Source organism: Colobus angolensis, unplaced genomic scaffold (genome assembly GCF_000951035.1).
Source record: "Colobus angolensis palliatus isolate OR3802 unplaced genomic scaffold, Cang.pa_1.0 Scaffold271, whole genome shotgun sequence".
NCBI lineage: Eukaryota > Metazoa > Chordata > Mammalia > Primates > Cercopithecidae > Colobus > Colobus angolensis.
In genome coordinates, this window is record NW_012115944.1 from 1,984,737 (window position 1) to 2,006,612 (window position 21,876).

Consider the following 21,876-nt stretch of genomic DNA (forward strand, 5'->3'; position numbering starts at 1 on the left):
CTGATGCCAGAGAAGGCTCCAGGTGAGGTCTGGAAGAACTTATAGTGAAAAGAATATCTCCAGTTTCATTTCTAATAGAGCTTATTTGGATCTTCTCTCTTTTCTTGGTTAATCTTGCTAATGGTCTATCAATTTTATCTTTCCAAAGAACCAGCTTTTTTGTTTTTTTGAGACGGAGTCTTACTCTGTTGCCCAGGCTGGAGTGCAGTGGCGTGATCTCAGCTCATTGCAACCTCGGCCTCCCGGGTTCAAGTAATTCTTCTGCCTCAGCCTCCCAAGTAGCTGGGACTACAGGCACGCGCCACTGCACCCAGCTAATTTTTGTATTTTTAGTAGAGACAGGATTTCACCATGTTGGCCAGGATGGTCTTGAACTCCTGACTTCATGATCTGCCTGCCTTGGCCTCTCAAAAGTGCTGGGATTACAGGCATGAGCCACTGCGCCCGACCCACCTTTTTGTTTTAATTGATCTTTTGTGTTGTTTGTTTCAATTTCATTTGGTTCTGCTCTGATTTTTGTCATTTCTTCTCTTCTTCTGGGTTTGGGTTTAATTTGTTCTTGTTTCTCTGGTACCTTGAGGCATGACCTTATGTTGTCTATTTGTGCCCTTTCAGAGTTTTTGATGTAGGCATTTAATGCTATGAACTTTCCTCTTACCACCGCTTTTGCCATATCACAGAGGTTTTGAGAAGTTGCGTCATTATCATCATGCATTTCAAAGAATTTTAAAATTTCCGTCTTGATTTCATTGGTAACCCCCAAATCATTCAAGAACAGATAAATTTCCATATATTTGTATAATTTTGAGTGGATTTCTAGTTTTATTCCACTGTGGTTGGAGAAGATACTTGACACGATTTTGATTTTCTAAAAGACACACGCACACACATGCTTTTAGCACACAATTCACAATTGCGAAGATGCGGAACCAACCTGAGTGCCCATCAGCCTGTGAGTGGATAAAGAAAATGTGGTATATATACACCTCTTTATAGAATACGACTTAGCCATAAAAAGGAGCGAAATAACATCTTTTTGCAACAACCTGGATGGAGCTGTAGGCCATTATTCTAAGTAAAGTAACTCAGGAATGGAAAACCGGATATCGTATGTTCTCACTTGTAAGTGGGAGCTAAGCTATGAGGATGCAAAGGCACAAGAATGATATAATGGACTTTGGGAACTCAGTGGGGAACGCTGAGGGAGGGGTGTGAGATAAAAGACTACATATTGGGTGTAGTGTACACTGGTCAGCTGACAGGTGCACTAAAATCTCAGAAATCACCACTAATTATCCAGATAACCAAAAAAACTACCTGTTCCCCCAAAACTATTGACATAAAAAATATAAAAAAACAAGTGAGAAGAAGCTCCCACTCCAGGGAGGGAAGACAGCACCCTGAGGGCACTTAGACAACCGTGTAGAGACTCTGGACACCTCCCCTCCCCACTGCATGCACAGAGAGCTGCAAGGTGGAAAGTGCCGCAGAGACAATGGAAGGATACAGTCAGGCAGCCTGAGGGCCCTTCCTCATCCCCTACACCAATGCTATATTACCTCAGGACCCAGGAAGAGAGGGTACAGAAATCCTGGGAAGAATTAAGTGCTTACTTATCTGGAAGAATACAGCCCTGGGAGTCAGAAGTTGTTACAGAAAATAAAATTACAGGCTGGGTGCAGTGGCTTGTGCCTGTAATCCCAGCACCTTGGGAGACCGAGGCAGGAGGATCACTTGAGGCTAGGAGGTTGAGACAAGCCTGGGCAACATAGCAAGACCCCATCTCTGTAAAAAGCCATCCAGATGTGGTGGCATGTGTCTGTAGTCCCAGGTTTAGTCAGGAGGCTGAGGTGGGAGGATTGCTTGAGCCCTGGAGTTCAAAACTGCAGTGAGCCACGATTGCACCACTGCACTCCAGTTTGGGTGACAGAGTGAGACCTTATCTCAAAAAAAAGGAAAGAAAGAAAAAGAAAATTACATACCAGATTATATTTCACTCTCTGGGGGCTGTGGGCTAAACGTGTTGCATAAGAATATTCTTAGTCACAGGTCCATGTGACCCTGGGCTATCTGGGGTCAGAAGTCAGTCCTGGGGTCAGTGCCTCTGGGGAGAGGGAGAGGCTGTGCTGTGTGCCCCACAGGCACCTTGAGGCCTCTCAGAGGGGCAAAGAAGTGAAGGGGCCTCTGGAGAGGAGGAGCTGGGGACACAGAGTCCCAACGTGGATCTCCCGGAAGAGAGGGAGTGTGGTGCTGCCTGTTGTGGGAGCCGGTTCTTGACCCCTGATCTTATGTGGTCTCTTGGATTCCAGCTAAGGGGCTTTTGTAAGGAGGCAGGATAGAGCTGGACTGGGCCAGAGCGGGGAGCTGGGGCCTCCTTATCCTGCCTGGCCCCCTGAGAAGCTCCCGTGTCTTCCATGTTTGGCTCCAATCCCTGCCGACCCTTTCTGCTTCTCACTGCTCTCAGCCCCCACCCACATCCACACACTGACACGCAGAAGGGAGAAACCACACACCAGAGGCACCAGGGGGGGTTTATTGTAAGAACTGTACAAAGGAGCCCGCCTGCTGGCCTGGTGTGGGACCTGTTCCCCACTGGACCGGGCAGGAATGGGCGTCTGTGTGTAGGGGAGGGGCCGCAGGCAGGGAGAGGCTGGACCCGGCTCATCATACTCTTCCTCTGCAACCTGCACACAGTCCGAGGAGAATATCCAATCAAAGAGATTTCTGAGGCTCCAGGGGCTGTGCCAGCCTAGGGCCCAGGAGGCAGAGGGGCAGGGTGCTGGGCAGGGGAGGCTGTCCCCATTAGACAAAACTTCTGAAGGAAGAGATGGAAGGAGTGGAGGCCTCCTTCCATAGGAGAGACATGGGTGGGAGGCAGGGAGCAGGGCTGAGGCCATGGGTGTGACGACGAGAAACAGGAAGGGAAGGAGAGGAGCTCACCGGGAATGAGAGAGAGCGCTGTTCAGGCAGGACCGGGAGCAGGTGAGAGAGCGTGGTGGACAATAAAGACAACTCTGGCCCGTAGGCATGGCGTGTAGATGTGCACACACACACACACGTGTGCACACACACAAGCACACATACATGTCTTGTTTTGAAGGTTTTGGTGCTTCCTGAATTTTAATCAAACTTTTCATGAGAAACAAGAAGAAAAAGAAGAGGCACTTAGGCCAACAGAATGCCCTGAGTACACACTTTACCACACGCACTCACTCATCCACAGGTCCACTCTCCCAGACACGGGAACACTCCCAGGGACAGGCCTGCACAGTACGACACACCAGCCGTACGCCATGGACCTTGAAACACTCCAGGGCACACTGACACACATATATACAAAGATACCCAGACACACGTGCATAATGCAGGCACCAGTACACAGTGGTTCACACACACAGGTACGGTCACGCACTTGAACACACACACGGTTATACACACAGGCCTACAAGCATACAAGCAGACACACAGCCACAGGTACATACACAAGTGAATAAATCCAGTGACGCCTGAGCAGGTCTCTCACCCCTCCTCCTCTGGACACAGCCTCTGTTCTCCAGGAGCCAGCAGAGGCCTGGCCCTGCCATGCCCAGAACAGCAGTGCAGAAGAAGTGCTTTTTCAGGCCACAGGACGTTGGAAGGTCGAGCCTGAGCCAGTCGGGCCTTCCCTGCTACACGCCCCAGGGTCAAAATATCTAACCTGAGCTAAACTGTACATTCTTAGGATCACTTTGAGGAGAGAGGTGGGAAAAATGAGGAGAGAGAATGAGACAGGCCTGGGGAGATGAGAAGGGAGATCTCTGAGGCTGGATGAGGCTCCTGGAGCCCTGGTGGTGCTCACGGAGGAATGAGGCAGGGAGAGAGGGAAGGGGCGAGAATCTTCTTACTGAGCAGCAGGTCCCCGACCCCAGCTCAGGTCTGGATGCTCAGGCCATGTGCAGCGATCCAGCTGGCAGGACCCAGCCTGACTCACCCGTGCTTCCTAGAAAAGGACAATTCCCAAGTGGCATCCTTCCTTCTATTCTTCCCCCAGGGGCCAGCCAGGGGAGCTATGGACCTGGACGTGGCCTGGGAAAAGGTTTCAGGAGTCACCATCCCAGCCCAAAGCAGCAGGATCCAGTGGCCAATCAGGTTTTGAGGCTTGAGGAGCTATTTCTGAACCAGTCACATTTCCCTTTTCCGGGGAATTCCTGAGCTGGCCTGGTGGGCGAAGCTGCGCCCCAGAGTCAGAGCGGGCGGGCTGGCAGTGCCCTGGGGTTAGGTGTCTGCACTCCCTGAGGTTAAGACATCTTTTTGTCTGGGCTGAGGCTGAGGGGTCTGAGCCACTTCCTGGGGAGAGGCCAGTGACCCTTAAGACTCTGGTGATGGGGCAGCAACTGATCGCTCCACTGCAGGCCAGCTCCTCCCCAAGTGAGGGGCAGAGATTCCAACGTTCTGATCTCCCCCAGGCCAAAAGGAGGGGCGACAGGGCCCAGGAGGAGGTCAGAGCAACTTGAAGGTTAAATCATGGAGGCAGGGGCCTCAGGCCCAGCATGGAGCCCCTGAGTGCAACGCCCATTTCCCATGGTCTAGAGACACAGGCGCTCGGGTCTGGAGATGCAGACGCTCGGGCCTGGGTGTCAGCCCCAGTGTGGCCAAATCCTGTCCCTCATCAGGGAGCCAGACACAGTCCCAGAACCAAAGCCCTCCTCCCTCACTCTGTGTGCAGGCACCACGGGGGAGCTCTGGGGACTGTGCCGAGACTCAGAGGGCCACCTCGATGCTGCCTGCTAGACAAGAGACTCCTTGACCCCTGGGCGCACTATATGCCCTGGGGGAGAGGCAGGAGGCTGGGCAGCGTCTGAGGGGCTGATGGGCATCAGTCCCATAGTGGGTACGGCATCCCCTGCCTCGCCCTTCTCCTCTGGGCTCTGTGAGCTGCTGTTCCCATTCTCGTGGCCATACATCTTGCTCATGGTGTTGGCAAGCAGCCCCTCCTTCTCAGGGGCGTTGTCCCCGCTGCCGTCGTGGCTGTGGCGGTACATGTAGGATGCCTGCTTCATGGAGCGCTGTAGCAGGTGCCGGCGGTAGGCCCTCTGGATCTTGATGGCGCACACTTCCTCGTGCTTCCTCTTGAGGGTGGTGGTGATGGGCTCGTAGGACACCTTGGAGGGGTTGGCTGCCATGAACTTCTCCTCCATGGTCTGCTTGAGGGCGTCCATTTCCCCAGAGTCACCCAGGACCTCTTTGGTCAGGGCAAAGAGGATGTCCAGGCAGTGGATCTTGTCCCCTGGCACCATGGGCAGGTCCAGCGTGATGAGCTTGATCTTGTTGGGCTTGGCGATCCTCAACGGTTCCTGCAGGGTGTCCACGAAGTCCGAGAGGCGGCTGTAGGCAATGAACTGGGTGGCATCCGGGTCGAACTTCTCCCATGTCTCGTAGAACATCTCAAAGTCATCCTCACCAAGGGGCTCGCTGCTCTCCTCTGTGGCCACGTTGAAGTTCTCCAAGATGATGGCGATGTACATGTTGACCACGATGAGGAAGGAGATGATGATGTAGCTGCAGAAGAAGCAGATGCCGATGGAGGGGTTGCCGCAGTCACCCTTGACACTGGTGCCCGGGTTCTCCAGGTTGGGGTCACAGTCTGGGGGCCCGCTGTTGAGGATGGGGTTGAGGAGCCCGTCCCAGCCAGCCGACGTGGTGATCTCAAACAGGCAGATGATGCTGTTGCCGAAGGTCTCGAAGTTGAACATATCATCGATGCCCGACTCCTTCTTGACATAGGCAAAGTTGGACATGCCAAAGATGGAGTAGATGAACATGACCAGGAAGAGGAGGAGGCCGATGTTGAAAAGGGCAGGCAGCGACATCATGAGGGCGAACAGCAGCGTCCGGATGCCCTTGGCCCCGCGGATCAGTCGCAGGACACGCCCGATCCGCGCCAGGCGGATCACACGGAACAGCGTGGGTGACACGAAGTACTTCTGGATCAGGTCGGAGAGTGCAAGGCCTGCGGGGAGGAGCTAGTGAGGACACTGCCACTGGGGAGGGGAACCGGCACAGGGTGTGGGGAGCATGCAGGGCTCGAGGGCCCGTCCTGGTGTACTCTGCTCAAGTCTCAGAATGCAGCCCAGATGACTGACAAGTGAGGCTGGGCCCTCCCATGGGTCTTGGGGCCAGGAGCTACAGCTTTGTCTTGATGGAACTAGAGGTGGGATACCCTGAAGCAGGGGAGGGTAAGGTCCATTCCCAAGTCTGTTTGCAAATGCCACTGGTGTGTGTGTGTGTGTGTGTGTGTGTGTGTGTGTGTATGTGAAAGAGACAGAGACAGAGAGACAGAGAGACAGAGAGAGAGGGGGAGAGAGAACAGCTGTGTGACTCTGGGTATGCCACTTCACTTGTTTGTGCCTCAATTTCCTTACCTGTAAAGTGGGAACAACCATTCCTGATCAAGACATTGTTATGAACCACAAGTGAGATAACGTCTGTCAAGCGCACAGCACGGTTGATAATAAATGGCAGCTAGTTTCTATCATAAGTACTCGCAAGAAGTGCACACAGACATGGAACCATCTTTTACACTTTTCGCTCAGTATGTAGGCACCAGAATGTACGTCTTCTGGTCAGTCGTGTGTCTGGAGGTGCATCCATGTATGCCTGGGTGATGATCTGCCTGTGCACACACCCGTGTACCTTTGAGCATTGAGAGTGAATGGCAAGCACACACAGGCGTGTGTCTGGGTGAGTGTGTGAGGGTGCAGGGGCAGGTGTGTGCACATGAGGATGGATCTTCCCGAGTGCCTCAGCTCAGTGCTGCCCTGCCGGCCCAGCCTGCCCCACTCACCCACAATGGACAGGATGACAACCACGAAGTCGAAGATGTTCCAGCCGACGGTGAAGTAGTACTGGCGCAGGGCGAGCATCTTGAGCACGCACTCCCCTGTGAAGATGATGATGAAGATCATGTTGATGTTGTACAGGATATCCACCTTGAGCTGGCTCTGGTCGTCTGTCTCCACCATCATGGTGACCATGTTGAGGCAGATGAGGATCATGATGGTGATGTCGAAGGCCTGCTTCGTCACGAGGTCATACACCATGCCCTGGATCTTGTTCTGCAGCATGGGTGGGAGTGGATGTGGGGGAGTCGGGGTGGCCAGGCCCAGACGGGACATGGACAGGCAGGAGACACAGTATGGCACCACAGCATGACAGAGATGACAGAGAGAGAGAGAGAGAGGAGGTATTGGGGGTTGTGGTGGAGTCAGCCAGGGGAGGAAGGGTGACCCATCCGATCATGACAGGTCTGGGACCAGGTCATTTTACGGGGTTAATGGTCCCTCCTCCTCCCCTGGGGACCCCCTTCAAGGTCCTCCAGATGCTCCTCCCCTTTCCCCCAAAGTCATTGCTCCTGGGGAGGGTGTCTGGACATCCTCCTCCTTCCCCTTGTGGAAGCCCTTGCCCCAGGGACCACTGGGGTCCCAGGTGGGAGGGAGATGGGCACTGAGGAGCTTCACAGGGTCAGGTGAGGGTAAAGCAGTCACTGGAGTTTCATGGACAGCCTCTGTGCATATGGTGTCTCTGTGGCACTACAAAGAGGCGTCTCTCCCTGCAGGTAGACCAAGTCCCCTGCCCCCGGGGTGGGCCTAACCTCACCCAGGGACACAGCCTGGTGGGTGGAGGGCAGGAAATATTTTGTCCCCATCAGTCCCCTAGGCAGGAGCCCGGAACCACACACAGGACAGGGGGCCCAGAGGGGAGGTACCTGGGGCCGGGGAATTGGTTTCTGAGGCTTCTTGGAGCCAAGCTTCTTCATGGCGTTATAGTATTTCTTCTGTTCCTCCGTCATAAAGATGTCTTTCCCTCCAAAGTACAGTGGGATATGGCTTGTCAGGTTGGGGTGGGGTCCCCCTTCCTGCCTCCAGGACCCCCCACCTCAGACACCACCTATAAGGCAGCCCCCGCCCCTATAGATCGGCCTGGAGGAAGGCAGAGGGTCAGAGATGGAGGGACAAGGGGAGAATGGGGGACCGAGGAGAAGGGAGGGAAGGGAAGTGGGGATCAATGCTGTCTTGCAGTCTGTTTCTGGCTACTTTTCATCAATATCTTGCTGAGCCCTACAGTAACCCACAAGGCAGGTTGTAGCAGCCTCTTTTTTTCTTTTTTTTTTTTTTTTGAGATGGAGTCTAACTCTATCGTCCAGGCTGGAGTGCCAGTGGCACAATCTCGGCTCACTGCAACTCCACCTCCTGGATTTAAGTGATTCTCCTGCCTCAACCCCCTGAGTAGATGGGATTACAGGTGCCTGCCACCATGCCCAGCTAATTTCTGTTTTTTTTTTTTTTTGTATTTTTAGTAGAGACGGGGTTTCACCACATTAGCCAGGCTGGTCTCAAACTCCTAACCTTGTGATCTGCCTGCCTCGGCCTCCCAAAGGGCTGGGATTACAAGCATGAGCCACTGCACCTGACCCAGCAGTCTCATTTTACAGATAAGGAAGCCAAGGTTCACGGAAGCCAAGTCACTTGTTCAAGGTGGCCTGGTGGGACTGGGACTCAAGCTACCTTCCTGAACCAGCAACCTGGTAGGTGCTCAGGCAGCATTTGTGGGTTTGCACAGTAGAGAGTGGATAAGGGAGGCAGGAGGGAGGTCCTGCACGGGGAGGGCCCGGGGGGCTGGGCTGATACTCATCTTCTTCTTCTGCTGGTTGAAGTTGTCAATGATGACACCAATGAAGAGGTTGAGGGTGAAGAAGGAGCCGAAGATGATGAAGATGACAAAGTAGAGGTACATGTAGAGGTTCACCTCGTACTGCGGCTGCTCCTCCTTCTGTGGAAGCCACAGGGTGGGACGGCGTGGGTGTGCACACTGGCTTCTTCCTGCCCCCCACAGCCCTGAGGGCAGGACCCATCCACCCCCAGAACTGCCGGGTCTCGGGGACAGAATGTGCTGCCATGTCTCCCTCCTGTCTGAATCCTCTTCCCTGGCTCACTCACCAGCCACATCTCAGCAATCCCGACTCACCTCCCGGGAGTCCACAGCTGCATACATGATGTCCATCCAACCCTTGAAGGTGGCCTGAAAGAATGTGGTTGGGGAGTGAGCCGGGGGGGCTGCTCCCTGCTTTCATCATCCATGAGTTTCCCTCCCCCGCCCAACCTGGTCCTCCCCTGCCAGAGGCCGCCTGCCAGAGTCCCACTGGGCAAGCATCAAATAAAGCCCAGAGAGGTCTAGACACTGCCTGGGGGCCTCCCAGCATTGGAAGTAGGGTGGGCGGTCTGCTAACAAGGAGTGACATTGGGGTTGGGTACAATGAGAGGGACCGGGGTGGGGGGCACCTCCCTCCAGGTTCCCGGCAGGGGTGGTGGGTCACACTCACCACCTGCAGGAGGGAGAGGTAGCCCAGACCCACGTTGTCGTAGTTGACCTTGACATTGAGCCAGCGGACCTGGCCCGTGTGCATGAGGCTCTCGCACTCAGACTTGTTGTTGACCTCGGAGATGTCGAACCTCTCAGAGGTGGTGGTGTTGATGCAGTAGTAGAACTTGCCAGCAAACAGGTTGACACCCATGATGCTGAAGATCAGCCAGAAGATGAGGCAGACGAGCAGCACGTTCATGATGGAGGGGATGGCGCCCAGGAGGGCGTTCACCACCACCTGGGGGCCAGGGGGTCCACTGCCAGTGCCTCTCCCAGCCTCTGAGAGAGGTCTCCCGATCTCCACGCCACCCAGGGGACCAGGCAGAGCTGGGCATTGTCAATTAGGGAGGGCTTCCTAGAAGAGGGCTGACCTGCTGGGCTGTGTGTGTGTGCAGGTTGGGGGTGGTGAGGGGGAGGGGGAGGGAGCTGCAGGCCTGGTGGTTAAGAGGGTTCTCTGCTTGGCTGGAGCCATCAGCCCGGAGTAGGGGTGCTGGGTTTCTCTGGAAGCAGCCTGGTCACGGGTCACCAGGCAGGAGACAAACACTCTTTGCTCAGCCCCCATAGGAAACTCAGCTCACGTGACCCAGCCCCTGCTCATGGGTTTTCAGCTCCAGAGCCCCAGACACAGGCACAGAAAAGAGGGCACCAGGGCCTTTGAAGCAGCATGAACTCTGGGACAGAAGCCCTGTCCCCACCAGCCCTAGTCATGCAGCCCACCCGACCACTGCAGACTGGGCTGGAGCTGAGACCCCTCTCTTTTTACGGAGGAGCCATTTCATGACCTCCAGAGTGGGTGGCACAAGCCCGGTGTGCCCAGGGGAGCTCTATTCCTGGTTGGGGCACCAACCAGCTGTGTGGCCACAGGCAGCTTGTTTCCCCCCAACGGGAGGGCTCTCTGGCTCTGGGGGTCAGAGGGCCCAGCATTCGGCTGGCCTCTTGCAGGGATAGGAAGGGGACGCTTGGGTGGGCTCGCCATGGCTTCTGGATTTGCAGAAATTTGTCCCACTGGAGCAGGTCTTGCTCCCGGCAGACCTCTCTTCTTGGGGAAGTCCCGTTTTTCTTGCCCCAGCCCTGTGTTTACCTGCCACTTCCGCTCTCCAGGGCCTGAGTGGATCTTCCCCAAACTGACCCCAAGCTCAAGGGCATGGCCCCAACCGTGACACCAAGCTCATCAGTGGGGGTGAGGGGGAGGCTCAGAGCCAAGGTGCAGGCACCTTGTTTCAAAGCCCTGGATGGCTCAGTCTGAGGCTGGGGAGGGCCACCCATAAACCCATTCATCAACCACCCATAAACACCACATAAACCTGCTTTCCTTCCTCCTCTTCCCTGGCTGTGGGGCCCTCCTGGGTGCTTCTGCAGTCTCTGCTCCCCCCAACTAGTGGCAGAGGTAAGCTAAGGGCGGGTTGGATCAGGGGCTGAGGGCGGGAATGGGGCAGGCAGAAGATGGGCTGCAGGGAGGACGGCTAGGCGAGGTGGGGGCCAGACCTGGCCTCAGGCAGGACCGTGGGTCCAAGCTCTCTACCTCCCTCTGGCGGTGGTTGGAGTGTAGACATGCACTCTCCACCCTGCACTGAAGGTGGCCGGTCCCCCATCCCCAGCCCACCCCAGAGGCCCCTTCAGCACCCACCCTCATGCCCTCGAATCGGGACAGTGCCCTCAGGGGACGCAGGGCCCGCAGTGTCCGCAGGGATTTGATGGGTCCCAGCTCCGAGTAGCCCAGCCAGTTGGCCACCAAGCTGATGATGGAGACCTGCAGGAGAGGGGTAGGGGGGTCACTGTGCAAGGCCCCAGCCTCCCCTCAAGCCCAGGCCACGGCAGTCTTCCTGGACTCAGCTCCTGGCTGTCTCCCTCAGATCCCCTCCCTAGTGGGTGGTTCTGTCCGGTGGGAAGAGTAGCTCTGGCACCTATCCCAGTACCTGTCGGAGCTTGGTACCACCTCAGTGATGTCATCAACTAACTGGGGTTCACTGAATAAGAGGGATGGTACCTGACTCCTTCGAGAGGCCTGTGAGCGCATCTAAGAGGCTAAGAAAATCCTCCATTCCTGGTCGGGTGTGGCAGCTCACGCCTGTAATCTCAGCACTTTGGGAGGCCATGGTGGGAGGATTGCTTGAGCCCAGGAGTTCAAGACCGGCCTGGGCAACATAGCGAGACCTCATCTTAAAAATAAATACATAAAATGTATGAAGTAAGAAACTCCTCCACTCCTATTGGCAGGGATGGTAAGTAGCCCTCCTGCCTGCTATCCTCCCACAAGGCCTCCTTTCCCTGAAGAGAAGGGAAGGCCTCCCAAGTTCCTAACCCCTCCCTGGGCAGCTGTGTCTGAGAAGGGCAGTGCTGATGGAGGGTCTGACTCTGGGGGTGGCCTCGGGCAGGTCCTGCCCTTCAGGGCCTGGGCTTCCTGAGGTCCCCGCCACATTGACAGCCTCTGGATGTAGCTACGGGGCCGGCGTGGGGGGACTCACATCCACGATGAGGAAGTCGAGCCAGCACCAGGCGTTGGTGAAGTACACCTTAAAGCCGTAGGCCACCCATTTGAGCAGCATCTCCATGATGAAGATGTAGGTGAAGACCTTGTCAGCGTATTCGAGGATGGTGCGGATGACTCGCCGCTGCTCAATGTAGATGTCCTCGAAGGCCTGGGGGCACCAGCACCACCAGGGTGGCTGGGGTCCAGCAGGCTGGGGCGGCAGCCAGGTCCCCTGCCCTGCTCGATGCTGCTGGTTCCCAGGGGTCTGCCGTGGGGGCCCAGCCCAGGGGACAGTCTGTCCGCATCTCCTGGACTCCCACCACCCATCATGGGGATAAGCGCATTTCCTAGTGGGGAGAATCCCTCAGCCCTCCTTCCCCAAGCCCAACAACAGCAAATTGCAATCATCTGCTGGGCAGGTCCACAGTGACACATCTTTGGTCCTGCGTCCCTAGTTCCCAGAGTTCTCCCGCCTCCTTATCAGCAGAGATTGCACAAAAGTCAGCGCCCAAGTAACAACGGAGGACCTCTGCCATATTAAGAAAGTCAGCACATCCTGTAACCTATCCTGGAAGCACAGCGAGTTCCTTTAGGATTCTCAGGGTTTGGGACTGACCAGGGTATGGCCCTTTCTGTGTGTGGAGACGGGGAGCTCCTGGAGGACCTGCTGCAGGCCTGGCCCCTGCCCCTGACCCGTGCTCCCAGGCGGTGCCTACCAGAGCCCCGCTGCTGAGCAGGATCATGAAGACAATGAAGGTCTCGAACCAATTGTGCTCGACAATCTTGAAGCAGGCCCTGCGCAGAGTCCACCACTTCTTCCCGCGGCCCTGAGAGATGTCCACGTAGAGGCAGGGCCAGCGCTGCACGCAGGCTGACGGGGGGCGGGGACAGGCACCACATCATGGGCCTGAGGTTGCCTTGGGGTGCGCAGTCAGCACCCTCCCACGGCGTCCCAGGATGCCTCTCTCCAGCTCCCAGATGCGGGGCCCCCACCTCCTCCCTCACCCAGCTCCATCTGGCTGACACAGGGGGCTCAGGGCCTCCCTCCACAGCCGGATCCGACATGCGACAACGGCTTGCAGAGGAAAGGCCTCCTGGCCCCCAGCCCCGGTGCTGGCGCTCTCAGCTGCCCCACTCCCCACCTCGCCCAGGCAGTCTCAATCCTACACAGCCCAGCAAGCTCTGTGGACAATGACATTTCTCCAGTGCCGTGTCCTGGAGGCCTTGCTCCCTGAAGATGGAGGGGAGGATCTCAGGAGCTGACACCCACACTCTTGCACGTTCGCTCCAAGCTAGGTCTGCACCAAGGGCTCTGCATGGATCTTGCGCCACAGCTCTGGGCACACACTGCCACCACCCCTAGACACGTGAGGCACGGGGATGACCAGGCAGCCCCAGGTTCGTGTGCTTTTGGCCCTGGTGTAGCCTGCCCCTTGCAGGGGCTGCAGGCCTGGGGGAGACACCCAGACGAGGTGGGGGGTGCCCTCACCCTCGGTGAAGCACTCCTCAGGCTGCTCCCCCTCGGGGTTCTCCTCTGCCTGCTCCTCAGGGTCCTCCTCGGGGGGCTTGTAGTCAGCTGTGCTGCAGACGGAGGAGTTCCCATCATAGAGGGGCTGCAGCGGCTTCTGCAGAGGTCACAGGGTCACGTGACATCTGGGTCCCTGAGAGACCCCCTCATTCTCCCACCAGATGGGGCAGGATGGGAGACAAGAAAGGAAGGGAAGAAGAGAGGGAGGAGCAAACTTATTCATTCATTCATTCATCCAGCCCTGGATGGTCGAGGAACCATGGGGACATAGGTGGCCCTGGTCATGCCCGCATGGCACTTACATAAGGAGTGGGGCGGGGCTGATGCCTGGGAAGGAATGGTGAGGGCATGAGGATGCATGCGAAGGACTCAGATGAGGGAGGAGGCGGAAACCCTGGCCCGAGTGGGGGGTCTGGGAGGCGTGGGGGGCCTGAAGGTAGCTCTGAGGGGGCAGGGGTATGAAAAGGGGTCAGGATGGAGCCAGGCTGTCACAGCCCTCAGAGCATGGGCGTGTGGTGCCCCTAGCGTCTGAGCCTTCCCACCCCCAGGGTCTGTTTGGCTGAGGAATCCAGAAAGGGTGGAAAATGTTCCCCAGCCAAAGCCTCCATCCCATGCCAAGGGAACCTGATCAGTGTTGGGAGCGGGAGTAGGGGAGGCGGGTGCTCCAGCCGGGCCAGGCCTCCTCCCACCTCCTCCTGCTGGGCCAGGCCAGCTTCCCGGCCCCAGCCTCCACCCCGCAGGGGACCCCTTCAAGGCTGAGGGTGGGGCCTTTGAAGAGAAGGAAGAAGAGGGCAACTTGGGGGGCAGCTCTGTATCCAGAGCGGTGACCAGAAAACCGCCATGGCGGTGGCAGGGGGGTCCTTGTTTTCAGCTGACAAAAAGGGAGACTGAGGCACAGAGTGTTAGATCAGCCAGGGCATCCACTGAGTTGCTTGCCCCGAATGTGCACCCAACTCCCCAAATTCCCCTTGGAACTGTGCTTGCCCTCCTTGAACAAGTCCCCAGGCCCTGGGGAGCCTGGGACTTTGGTGCTCTCCAGCTCCCCCACCACCTGAGTGCCTCATACCGAGGTCTGTACCACAGTTGCCTGGGTATTTATAGCTCACAGGCACTCGGCCCCTGGTAAGCCAGCGTGCCACATATTTGGGGGGAATAAGGAGTCAAAAACTTTCAGGGCAAAGTTCATTAGGCTCAGGCTGATGGTGCAGGGGTGGGCAGGGGCGCCCGTCCTAGCGCCTGTACGAGTCCTTTCCCTGCCAGAGCTGGACGGTGGGGAAGGGGGCTCAAGACCCAGGCAGGGTCCCATCCTCAGCCCCAGCTGCTGGGGGTGACCACCACTGCGTTCCTTTCCCTTCCTCGCCCTCGCCGTGGAGGGGTGGGGAGGAGCATCTGAGAACAGCAGCACGCCCCCGGCATGGTTGAGGGGTCAGGGCTCCTGCCCGAGGCTTCTGCCCTCCTTGTCCCCAACTCCCGTTGGCCCCTGGCTCCTCTCCTGAGTCCCCTGCCTGGATCTGGCACTTTGGCCCACACTGGGAGGTTGGGAGCAGACCCAGGTGGGGTCTAAACAGAAATAGAGGGTAAGTGTGAGGACTGGGCAAGGGGCCTCAAGCCCAGAGGATAACATGTAAGAGAGGCCTCTCAGGTCCTGGTCCTGGAGCTGCGGTGCCCAGGTAAGAGCAGCATGTCCAAGGGCACCACCTGCTGGTGAGAGGGACCCAGGTGTTGTTCTGGTCCAGGCATGAACCGAGGGAATCAGTTTCCGGACAGACAGGGCTGATCATCAAACCACATCAATAACGATAGTGACAGCCGCCACTCACAGGGCACTGACTGCATGCTTTACATACAGCGTCTCACGTAATGCTCACAAAAATGCTATTTTACACCACCCCCATTTTACAGCTGGAGAAACTGAGGCTCAGAGAGGACTTAGGACTTGCTCCAGGTCACAGGAGAATTTGAAGCTGGGTCTGTCTGAGCCCCGGCCCTGGCTCACCTTGCTATCCTCAGGCTCCGAGAAAGTGTCGGTTTCCTCCTCGGTGGGCATCTCCAGGTCGGATTCCTCAGAGGCGATGGGCACCTGTATGGTCAGGTAGGGGTTGTTGATGAAGTTAAGGTGGTCCAGCTCAATGCTGGATGGGGGGTCATCAGCCAGGCCCATGTGGTTCAGGATGTGACTGTCCTTCTTCAGGTCCTCCTCGGGCAGCTCCTTCTTCTCATCCACGGGGGCAGTCTCCCCAGCCTCTCCAGCCTCCCCGACCCCGACAGTCTCCCCAAGGCTGAGCATGATGTCCTTGGGGCTCAGGATCTTGCCATGCAGCAGCCCCAGGAGGAAGGCCTTGGCAAAGCTGATGCCCAACTTGATGCGCCCGATGGCAATCTGCAGGTTGTTCATCTCACCGTCCTCATCCGAGGCTGCCAGACTGTCGGCGCTGAAGGAACTCAGCAGCAGAGCCAGGAACAGGTTCAGGACCTGCATGGAGTCAAGGGGAGCCTCACATCAGTCCCTGGGACCCAGAGGGTGCCACTTTCAGCCAGCACAGGGGTCCTCGGTCTACAGATCCAAACGACCACATGTTGGGCATTTAAAAGAATGCCACATAAGAGGTGCTCACAACTGCCCGTGGAGGTGATGCTTTATTATCATCCCTTCTGCAGTTGGGGAAACTGAGTCTTGGGCTTCTGAGAGGACTCTGCTACCCAAGGCAGAGGCAGGGTTTAGGGAGGCCTGCTGGGGCACAGGGACTCTCTCCATGACTGTTTTTTTTTTTTTTTTTTGAGATGGAGGAGTCTCCCTCTGTTGCCTCCAGACTCCAGGCTGGAGTGCTGTGGCGTGATCTTGGCTCACTGCAACCTCTGCCTCCCAAGTTCAAGTGCCACCATACCTGGCTAATCTTTGTATTTTTTGTAGAGACGGGGTTTCAACATGTTGCCCAGGCTGGTCTCAAATTCCTGACCTCAGGTGATCCGCCTGCCTCAGCCTCCCAATGTGCTGGGATTAGAGGTGTCACCACCATGCCTGGCCCGTGACTGTCCTTTACCTCCACTACTGGAGGATGCAGAACAAAGAACTGGGCTCAAGTCGCCGAGCTTCCAGGACTTACTGGGAACCTTTATCTTTTGCGCCTTCTTTTCCTCCTCTGTTAAGTGGGACTATAGACCCCGCGCTCCTGGTGTGCAGAAACCTGGCCCCTGCTACTCTGGAAGGGACATGTGACCTACTATTTGCCCTCTTTTCTCCTCTTGGGGTTTCCGACTCCATCTATTCTGGTTCTTGTCCCACATCTCTAAGAAAAGAGACTTAGGAGACTACTGCTCTTCCCCCCCAGCACCTCCACCCACTTTATTTTCCAGTGGATAGATATTTCCTGAGCCCCTGTCACTGCATGAATGGTCTCAGGGAGCTCACAGCCCAGCAGAGACAGAGAGCGGATCAGACACATGCAATACTGTGGGTTTGGGTGGCAGCAGAGACTGGAGTGCACAGCTTTTGGAACCATATTGCAGGGCTCTGAACCCTGGTTTATTAGGTGTGTGCTCTGAGGCAAATTGCTTCACTGCGCTGTGCCTCAGTTTCCTCATCTGTAAAAGGGAGATTATGCCAGTGTTCCTCCCATTGTTGTGAGGATTAAAAGATCAATACAAGCCCGGGCGCGGCGACTCACGCCTATAATCCCAGCACTTTGGGAGGCTGGGGTGGGCGGATCACGAGGTCAGAGGATTGAGACCATCCTGGCTAATATGGTGAAACCCTGTCTCTACTAAAAATACAAACAATTAGCTGGGTGTGGTGGCATGCGCCTGTAGTCCTAGCTACTTGGGAGGCTGAGTGAGGTAGGAGAATCGCTTGAACCCACGAGGCGGAGGTTGCAGTGAGCGGAGATCACACCATTGCACTCCAGCCTGGGCGACAGAGCGAGACTCCATCTCAAAACAAAATAAAACAAAACAAAAAACAAAAAGCAAACAAGAAAACCCATCAATACAGGCAGAGCACACAGTAGGCACTCAACACATGTTGGCTCTTATTATGTTTGAAATAATAGAAAGCTATATACAAGGTGCTCCAGCCTGGCCAACATGGTGAAACCATGTACTAAAAATACAAAAATCAGCTGGGCGTGGTGGCACACACCTATAATCCCAGCTACTTGGGAGGCTGAGGCAGGAGAATCACTTGAACCCGGGAGGCAGAGGTTGCAGTGAGCCCAGATTGCACCACTGCACTCCAGCCTGGGTGACAGAGCGAGACCCTGCCTCAAAAAAAAAAAAAAAAAAAGAAAAGAGAAACAAGCAAGCAAGCTATACAAGGTGTAGGGAAGAGTGTGGTGAACTCTGAGGCCAGCCCAGCATTTTATAGATGAGTAAACTGAGTCCCAGAGAGGTGGCATGGCTTGCCCTAGGACACAGAGCATAGCCAGGACTAGAACCAGGCTTCTAGTCATTGTATAACTTTAGAAGGCATCATTTACTTAGACTACAAGGTGAATGGCAGCCATGAAGGTCTTTAATGTGGTCACCCTTCCTTCTACCAGTCTGCCTGACCCTGGGCAGTGGGAGGAAGGGGAATCCTGTCTGGGGTGAGGGTCCTGGCTCCTGTCAGCCAGAAGCATAGCCAGGTTCTTCCTTGGGAGGCCTGGGGGAGTGAGAGGGCGCGGGGAGTTGGGGAGCCTGCACTTGCGGATCCGCCACCCTTGGCCGACTCCTCAGCGGGTCTCACTCCAGGCTCTCACCAGCCTCCTCCAAGGTCTTCTCGTCATTGTCTTCACTACATTCCGTTGATTATATTCTGTTAATCATATTAATATACTCTCTTTAAAAAATATCTGAAAACCCTCTTTGAGAGAATGTGCTGGGGGAATTTCCACGGCTCTCTTCCTCCCTGCCATGTCCCCTAGAGGCTTTTCTGCATTTGCCCCCTACCAAAACACATTAGTCTTTCTTCTCCCTCTCTCGGGGGGAGGGATCCAGTTGCCAGAAACACATCTGAGATGGGAATTAACTGCTCTCTGGATCAGCAGGGTTTGCACACGGCTCCTGCCCAAGACAGAAATAGCCACCTCAGGCAGGGGGAAAGGGAGGAGGGGAGGGGGCCGACATCAATTTCCCTGGGGGTTCTGTACTTTGGGTTACTGGTGACCTAGTCACTTCCCCTTCTTCTTCACAGTTACCCACAGGAAGTGACCAAGTGCCATGGGCACAGGCGATGCGGGTCCTCACACTCTCTGGCAGGGTGCCCTGGTGGCCTCTGGCAGACACCTGCTTCTCTGAAGCCTGGGGAGGTGGTGGGAGGGAACAGTGCCCAAGGAGCTGACAGTGCCACCTCCCTGGGCCACTCCACTCCCTCTGAGCAAACTGGGAGAGCCACAAAGCTGGATTGGGAAAGGATGTCAGTGGTGGGGGTGTGTGTGTGTGTGTGCATGTCTGTGTGATGGGGGTGACAGGCACACAGAGGCAGGGTCTGCACTGGTTCCAGACTCTGCAGCCAGACTGTGGGCTCCGGTCCCACACACGGAACAGATTCACCTCCCTGAACTTGTTTCCTCGTCTATAAAACAGATGAACCAGTGCGGCCCTCACAGGTGGGTGTGAGGATGAGGTGAAATGAATACACGTGAAGCACCCAGAATGCTAGGTAAATGCTAAATAAATATCAGCTGTCACCATGCTTCTGCTGGTGCTGACGTTATCATTATGACGATACTGTTATTGTTGACGTTATTGTTACTGGAGTTATATGGACCCAGTTCCAGTACCAGCTCTGTTTCTCACTAGTTGTGAGGTTCTGGGCAGTGCCTCCTCCAGAGTGTGGAAATAACATTTCCTGTCTTATGGGGTGGCTGAGAGAATTAGGTACAATGCCGGTAAATCCCTTTGGCAGGGACTGACACACAGTAGGCCCCCACTGCCAATACAGGAGCATCACCCTGGTGGCAGGAACCTAAACCAGCACTGCCCTGCTGCATGCCTGTAACACCTGCACCCCCAACCACGTGGCCAGGCACTTTGGTAAGCACTTGTAAGCGCATGCATCACATAGTCCTTGCAACCACCCAGTGAAAGAGTCAGCCCCATTATCATCCCCATTTTCCAGATGGGAAAACTGAGGCCCAAAGGGTTAAATAACGGGCTCAAGGTTTCCCAGTCAGTGAGTGGCAAAGTGGGGGCTTAAAACGTTTTTGAGTTTCCGCACATAGAAACAGCAATCCCCTGAAGACTTGGTCACCCCCAAGTCCTTAGACTTACATCCACAAACTCCTACTCAGGGTCTGCTGTCCCCATCCCCAATCTTGCCCTGAAGTTGGACCCAGGCACCTTCCTTCTGTCTCCCCACTCCCTAAGACCCTCCTTTTAGGGACAGGAGGCCTGGTTCTCTTCTGTAGCTGCAGCATGGTCTTCTGCAGCCAAGGTGACACCCCTTTCCCCCTCTGAGTGCTGCCCCCAACTGGAGATCAGTGATATCTGAGAAGTGCTATCCCTGCAGCTCAGGGATTCCATAGGTCTTTGGGGAATACAGGGACAGGCGTCTTCCCAGTCCCTGTTGCCCAGGGCAGCACCAGCCACTGCAGGGGGCAGCTGGGCATAGCATTGTAGGGCTCTGCCAGGAGTGACCTCCACTGCCACCCCAAGAATGGGAGGAGTTAGGGTCACCTGCAGGGTCCCTAGCCACAGAAATGCTGGCCAGCTGGACCATGGCCCTACACCCTGGCTCTCACCTCCCGGCCCCTTCCTCTGCACCAGCCCCGCATGCCAAGTCCTGAGCCACAGCAAGCGGCAGAAGAGATGCAGTTTGTGCCATCTCTGCATTTTCCCAATATCTTCACCTATTTCTTTTATGTTTTCTAGAGATGGGGTCTTGCTCTGCCCCCCAGGCTGGAGTACAGTGGTGGGATCATAGCTCACTACAGTTTTGAAGTCCAGGGCTCAAACCATCTTCCTGCCTCAGCCTCCCAAATAGCTGGGTTTGGTGTGTGCCACCATGCCTAGCTAATTTTTTTCATTTTTCCATTTTTTGCAGAGATGAGGGTGTCTTGCTATGTTGCCTAGGCTGGTCTTGAACTCCTGGCCACGGCCTCCTAAAGTGCTGGGACTAGGGGCATGAGCCACCACATCCAGCCTGATTCTCTTTTTTTGGAGCCTGGACCATAGGACCTGGAGCAGTGGAGGTCAAGAGGGTGGGAGGAGGCCAGGAGGCCCAGGTTCCCCCACAACACTGTGCCTTTGTACACACTATGGCATCATCTTTGCAGTGACCCTATGAAGTCCCTGTTGTTTTTCTTCTATCTGACAGTTAGAGAACCCAGCCCAACTAGAAAGCAGCAATTAGCTCAAGGTCACACAGATGATGGCAAAGGAGCTGGGACTGGAATGTGGGTCTGTCTGACTCATTATCACGTTGCTTTACTCAAAACACTAGGTTCCAACAGCGCTACTCACAGCATAGTCCCAGAACCAGCATCAGCATCCACTTATCAGCATCACCTCAGAGCTTGTCAGAAATACAGATCCCTAGGCCTAGGCCCAGAGCTGCTGAATCCGACACTCTGGGGGTGGGGCCAGGGATCTATGTTTTAAGTAACTCCTAGATGATTCTTACACAGGTTAAAATTTGAGAACTACTGGGTTAAACCACATAAAATTGCCATTTTGGAGAGGATGTGTTGGGGAGATAGAAAACAGTGAAACATCAGGCACGTCTTGTATGCTTCCCAGGCGAGGGCAGGGGCCACCCAGCCAGCCTTACTCACCACGAGGTTGCCGATGACCATGACCATGAGGAAGACAGTGAGGCACATGGCTTGGCCAGCCACCTCCATGCAGTCCCACATGGTCTCGATCCACTCCCCACACAGGATGCGGAAGACGATGAGGAAGGAGTGGAAGAAATCATACATGTGCCAGCGCGGCAGGCTGCAGTCCAAGGCGATCTTGCACACGCACTCCTTGTAGCTCTTGCCGAACAGCTGCATGCCCACCACGGCGAAGATGAACACGATGATGGCCAGCACCAGCGTCAGGTTGCCCAGCGCCCCCACAGAGTTGCCAATGATCTTGATGAGCATGTTCAGCGTCGGCCATGACTTGGCCAGCTTGAAGACCCGCAGCTGCCGGGCAGAGGAGGGCAAGGGTGAATGAAGCCCAGGGACCACCACCCAAGGCAGCCCCAGCCTTAGGAGAAAGAACAGTGTCGAGTAGCTTGAATCTCCAGCCCCCTGCACGATCTGAGTCCTCAGTTTGCCCTTCTGTTAAATGGGAACACTCATTTTACCACCTCAGGCCCTTCATGTGTTAAAAAGAAAACAAGTTCGGGCAGGGCTCGGTGGCTCATGCCTGTAATTCCAGCACTTTGGGAAGCCGAGGCGGGCGCATCACTTGAGCTCAGGAGTTGGAAACCAGCTTGGCCAACATGGTGAAATCCTGTCTCTACTAAAAATACAAAAAATTAGCTGGGTGTGGTGGCAGGTGCCTGTAATCCCAG

At 55.6% G+C, this 21,876-nt stretch overlaps 1 protein-coding gene across 1 annotated transcript in view; it reads right to left on the minus strand.

The window, feature by feature from the left end:
- Positions 1-2,512: 2,512 nt before the first annotated feature.
- The window catches only part of SCN4A (sodium channel, voltage gated, type IV alpha subunit), a 34,819-nt gene continuing 15,455 nt past the window's right edge, over positions 2,513-21,876 (minus strand). Inside the window, exons 13-24 of the mRNA XM_011947988.1 lie at positions 21,146-21,502; positions 15,394-15,870; positions 13,359-13,494; positions 12,586-12,740; positions 11,865-12,038; positions 11,027-11,149; positions 9,359-9,637; positions 9,004-9,057; positions 8,671-8,808; positions 7,745-7,849; positions 6,824-7,094; positions 2,513-5,989 (exon numbers count right to left, since the gene is read on the minus strand). Of these exons, the coding sequence (XP_011803378.1) occupies positions 4,767-5,989; positions 6,824-7,094; positions 7,745-7,849; positions 8,671-8,808; positions 9,004-9,057; positions 9,359-9,637; positions 11,027-11,149; positions 11,865-12,038; positions 12,586-12,740; positions 13,359-13,494; positions 15,394-15,870; positions 21,146-21,502 (3,492 nt within the window). The 3' untranslated portion in view covers positions 2,513-4,766. The remainder of the gene's footprint in view (positions 5,990-6,823; positions 7,095-7,744; positions 7,850-8,670; positions 8,809-9,003; positions 9,058-9,358; positions 9,638-11,026; positions 11,150-11,864; positions 12,039-12,585; positions 12,741-13,358; positions 13,495-15,393; positions 15,871-21,145; positions 21,503-21,876) is intronic.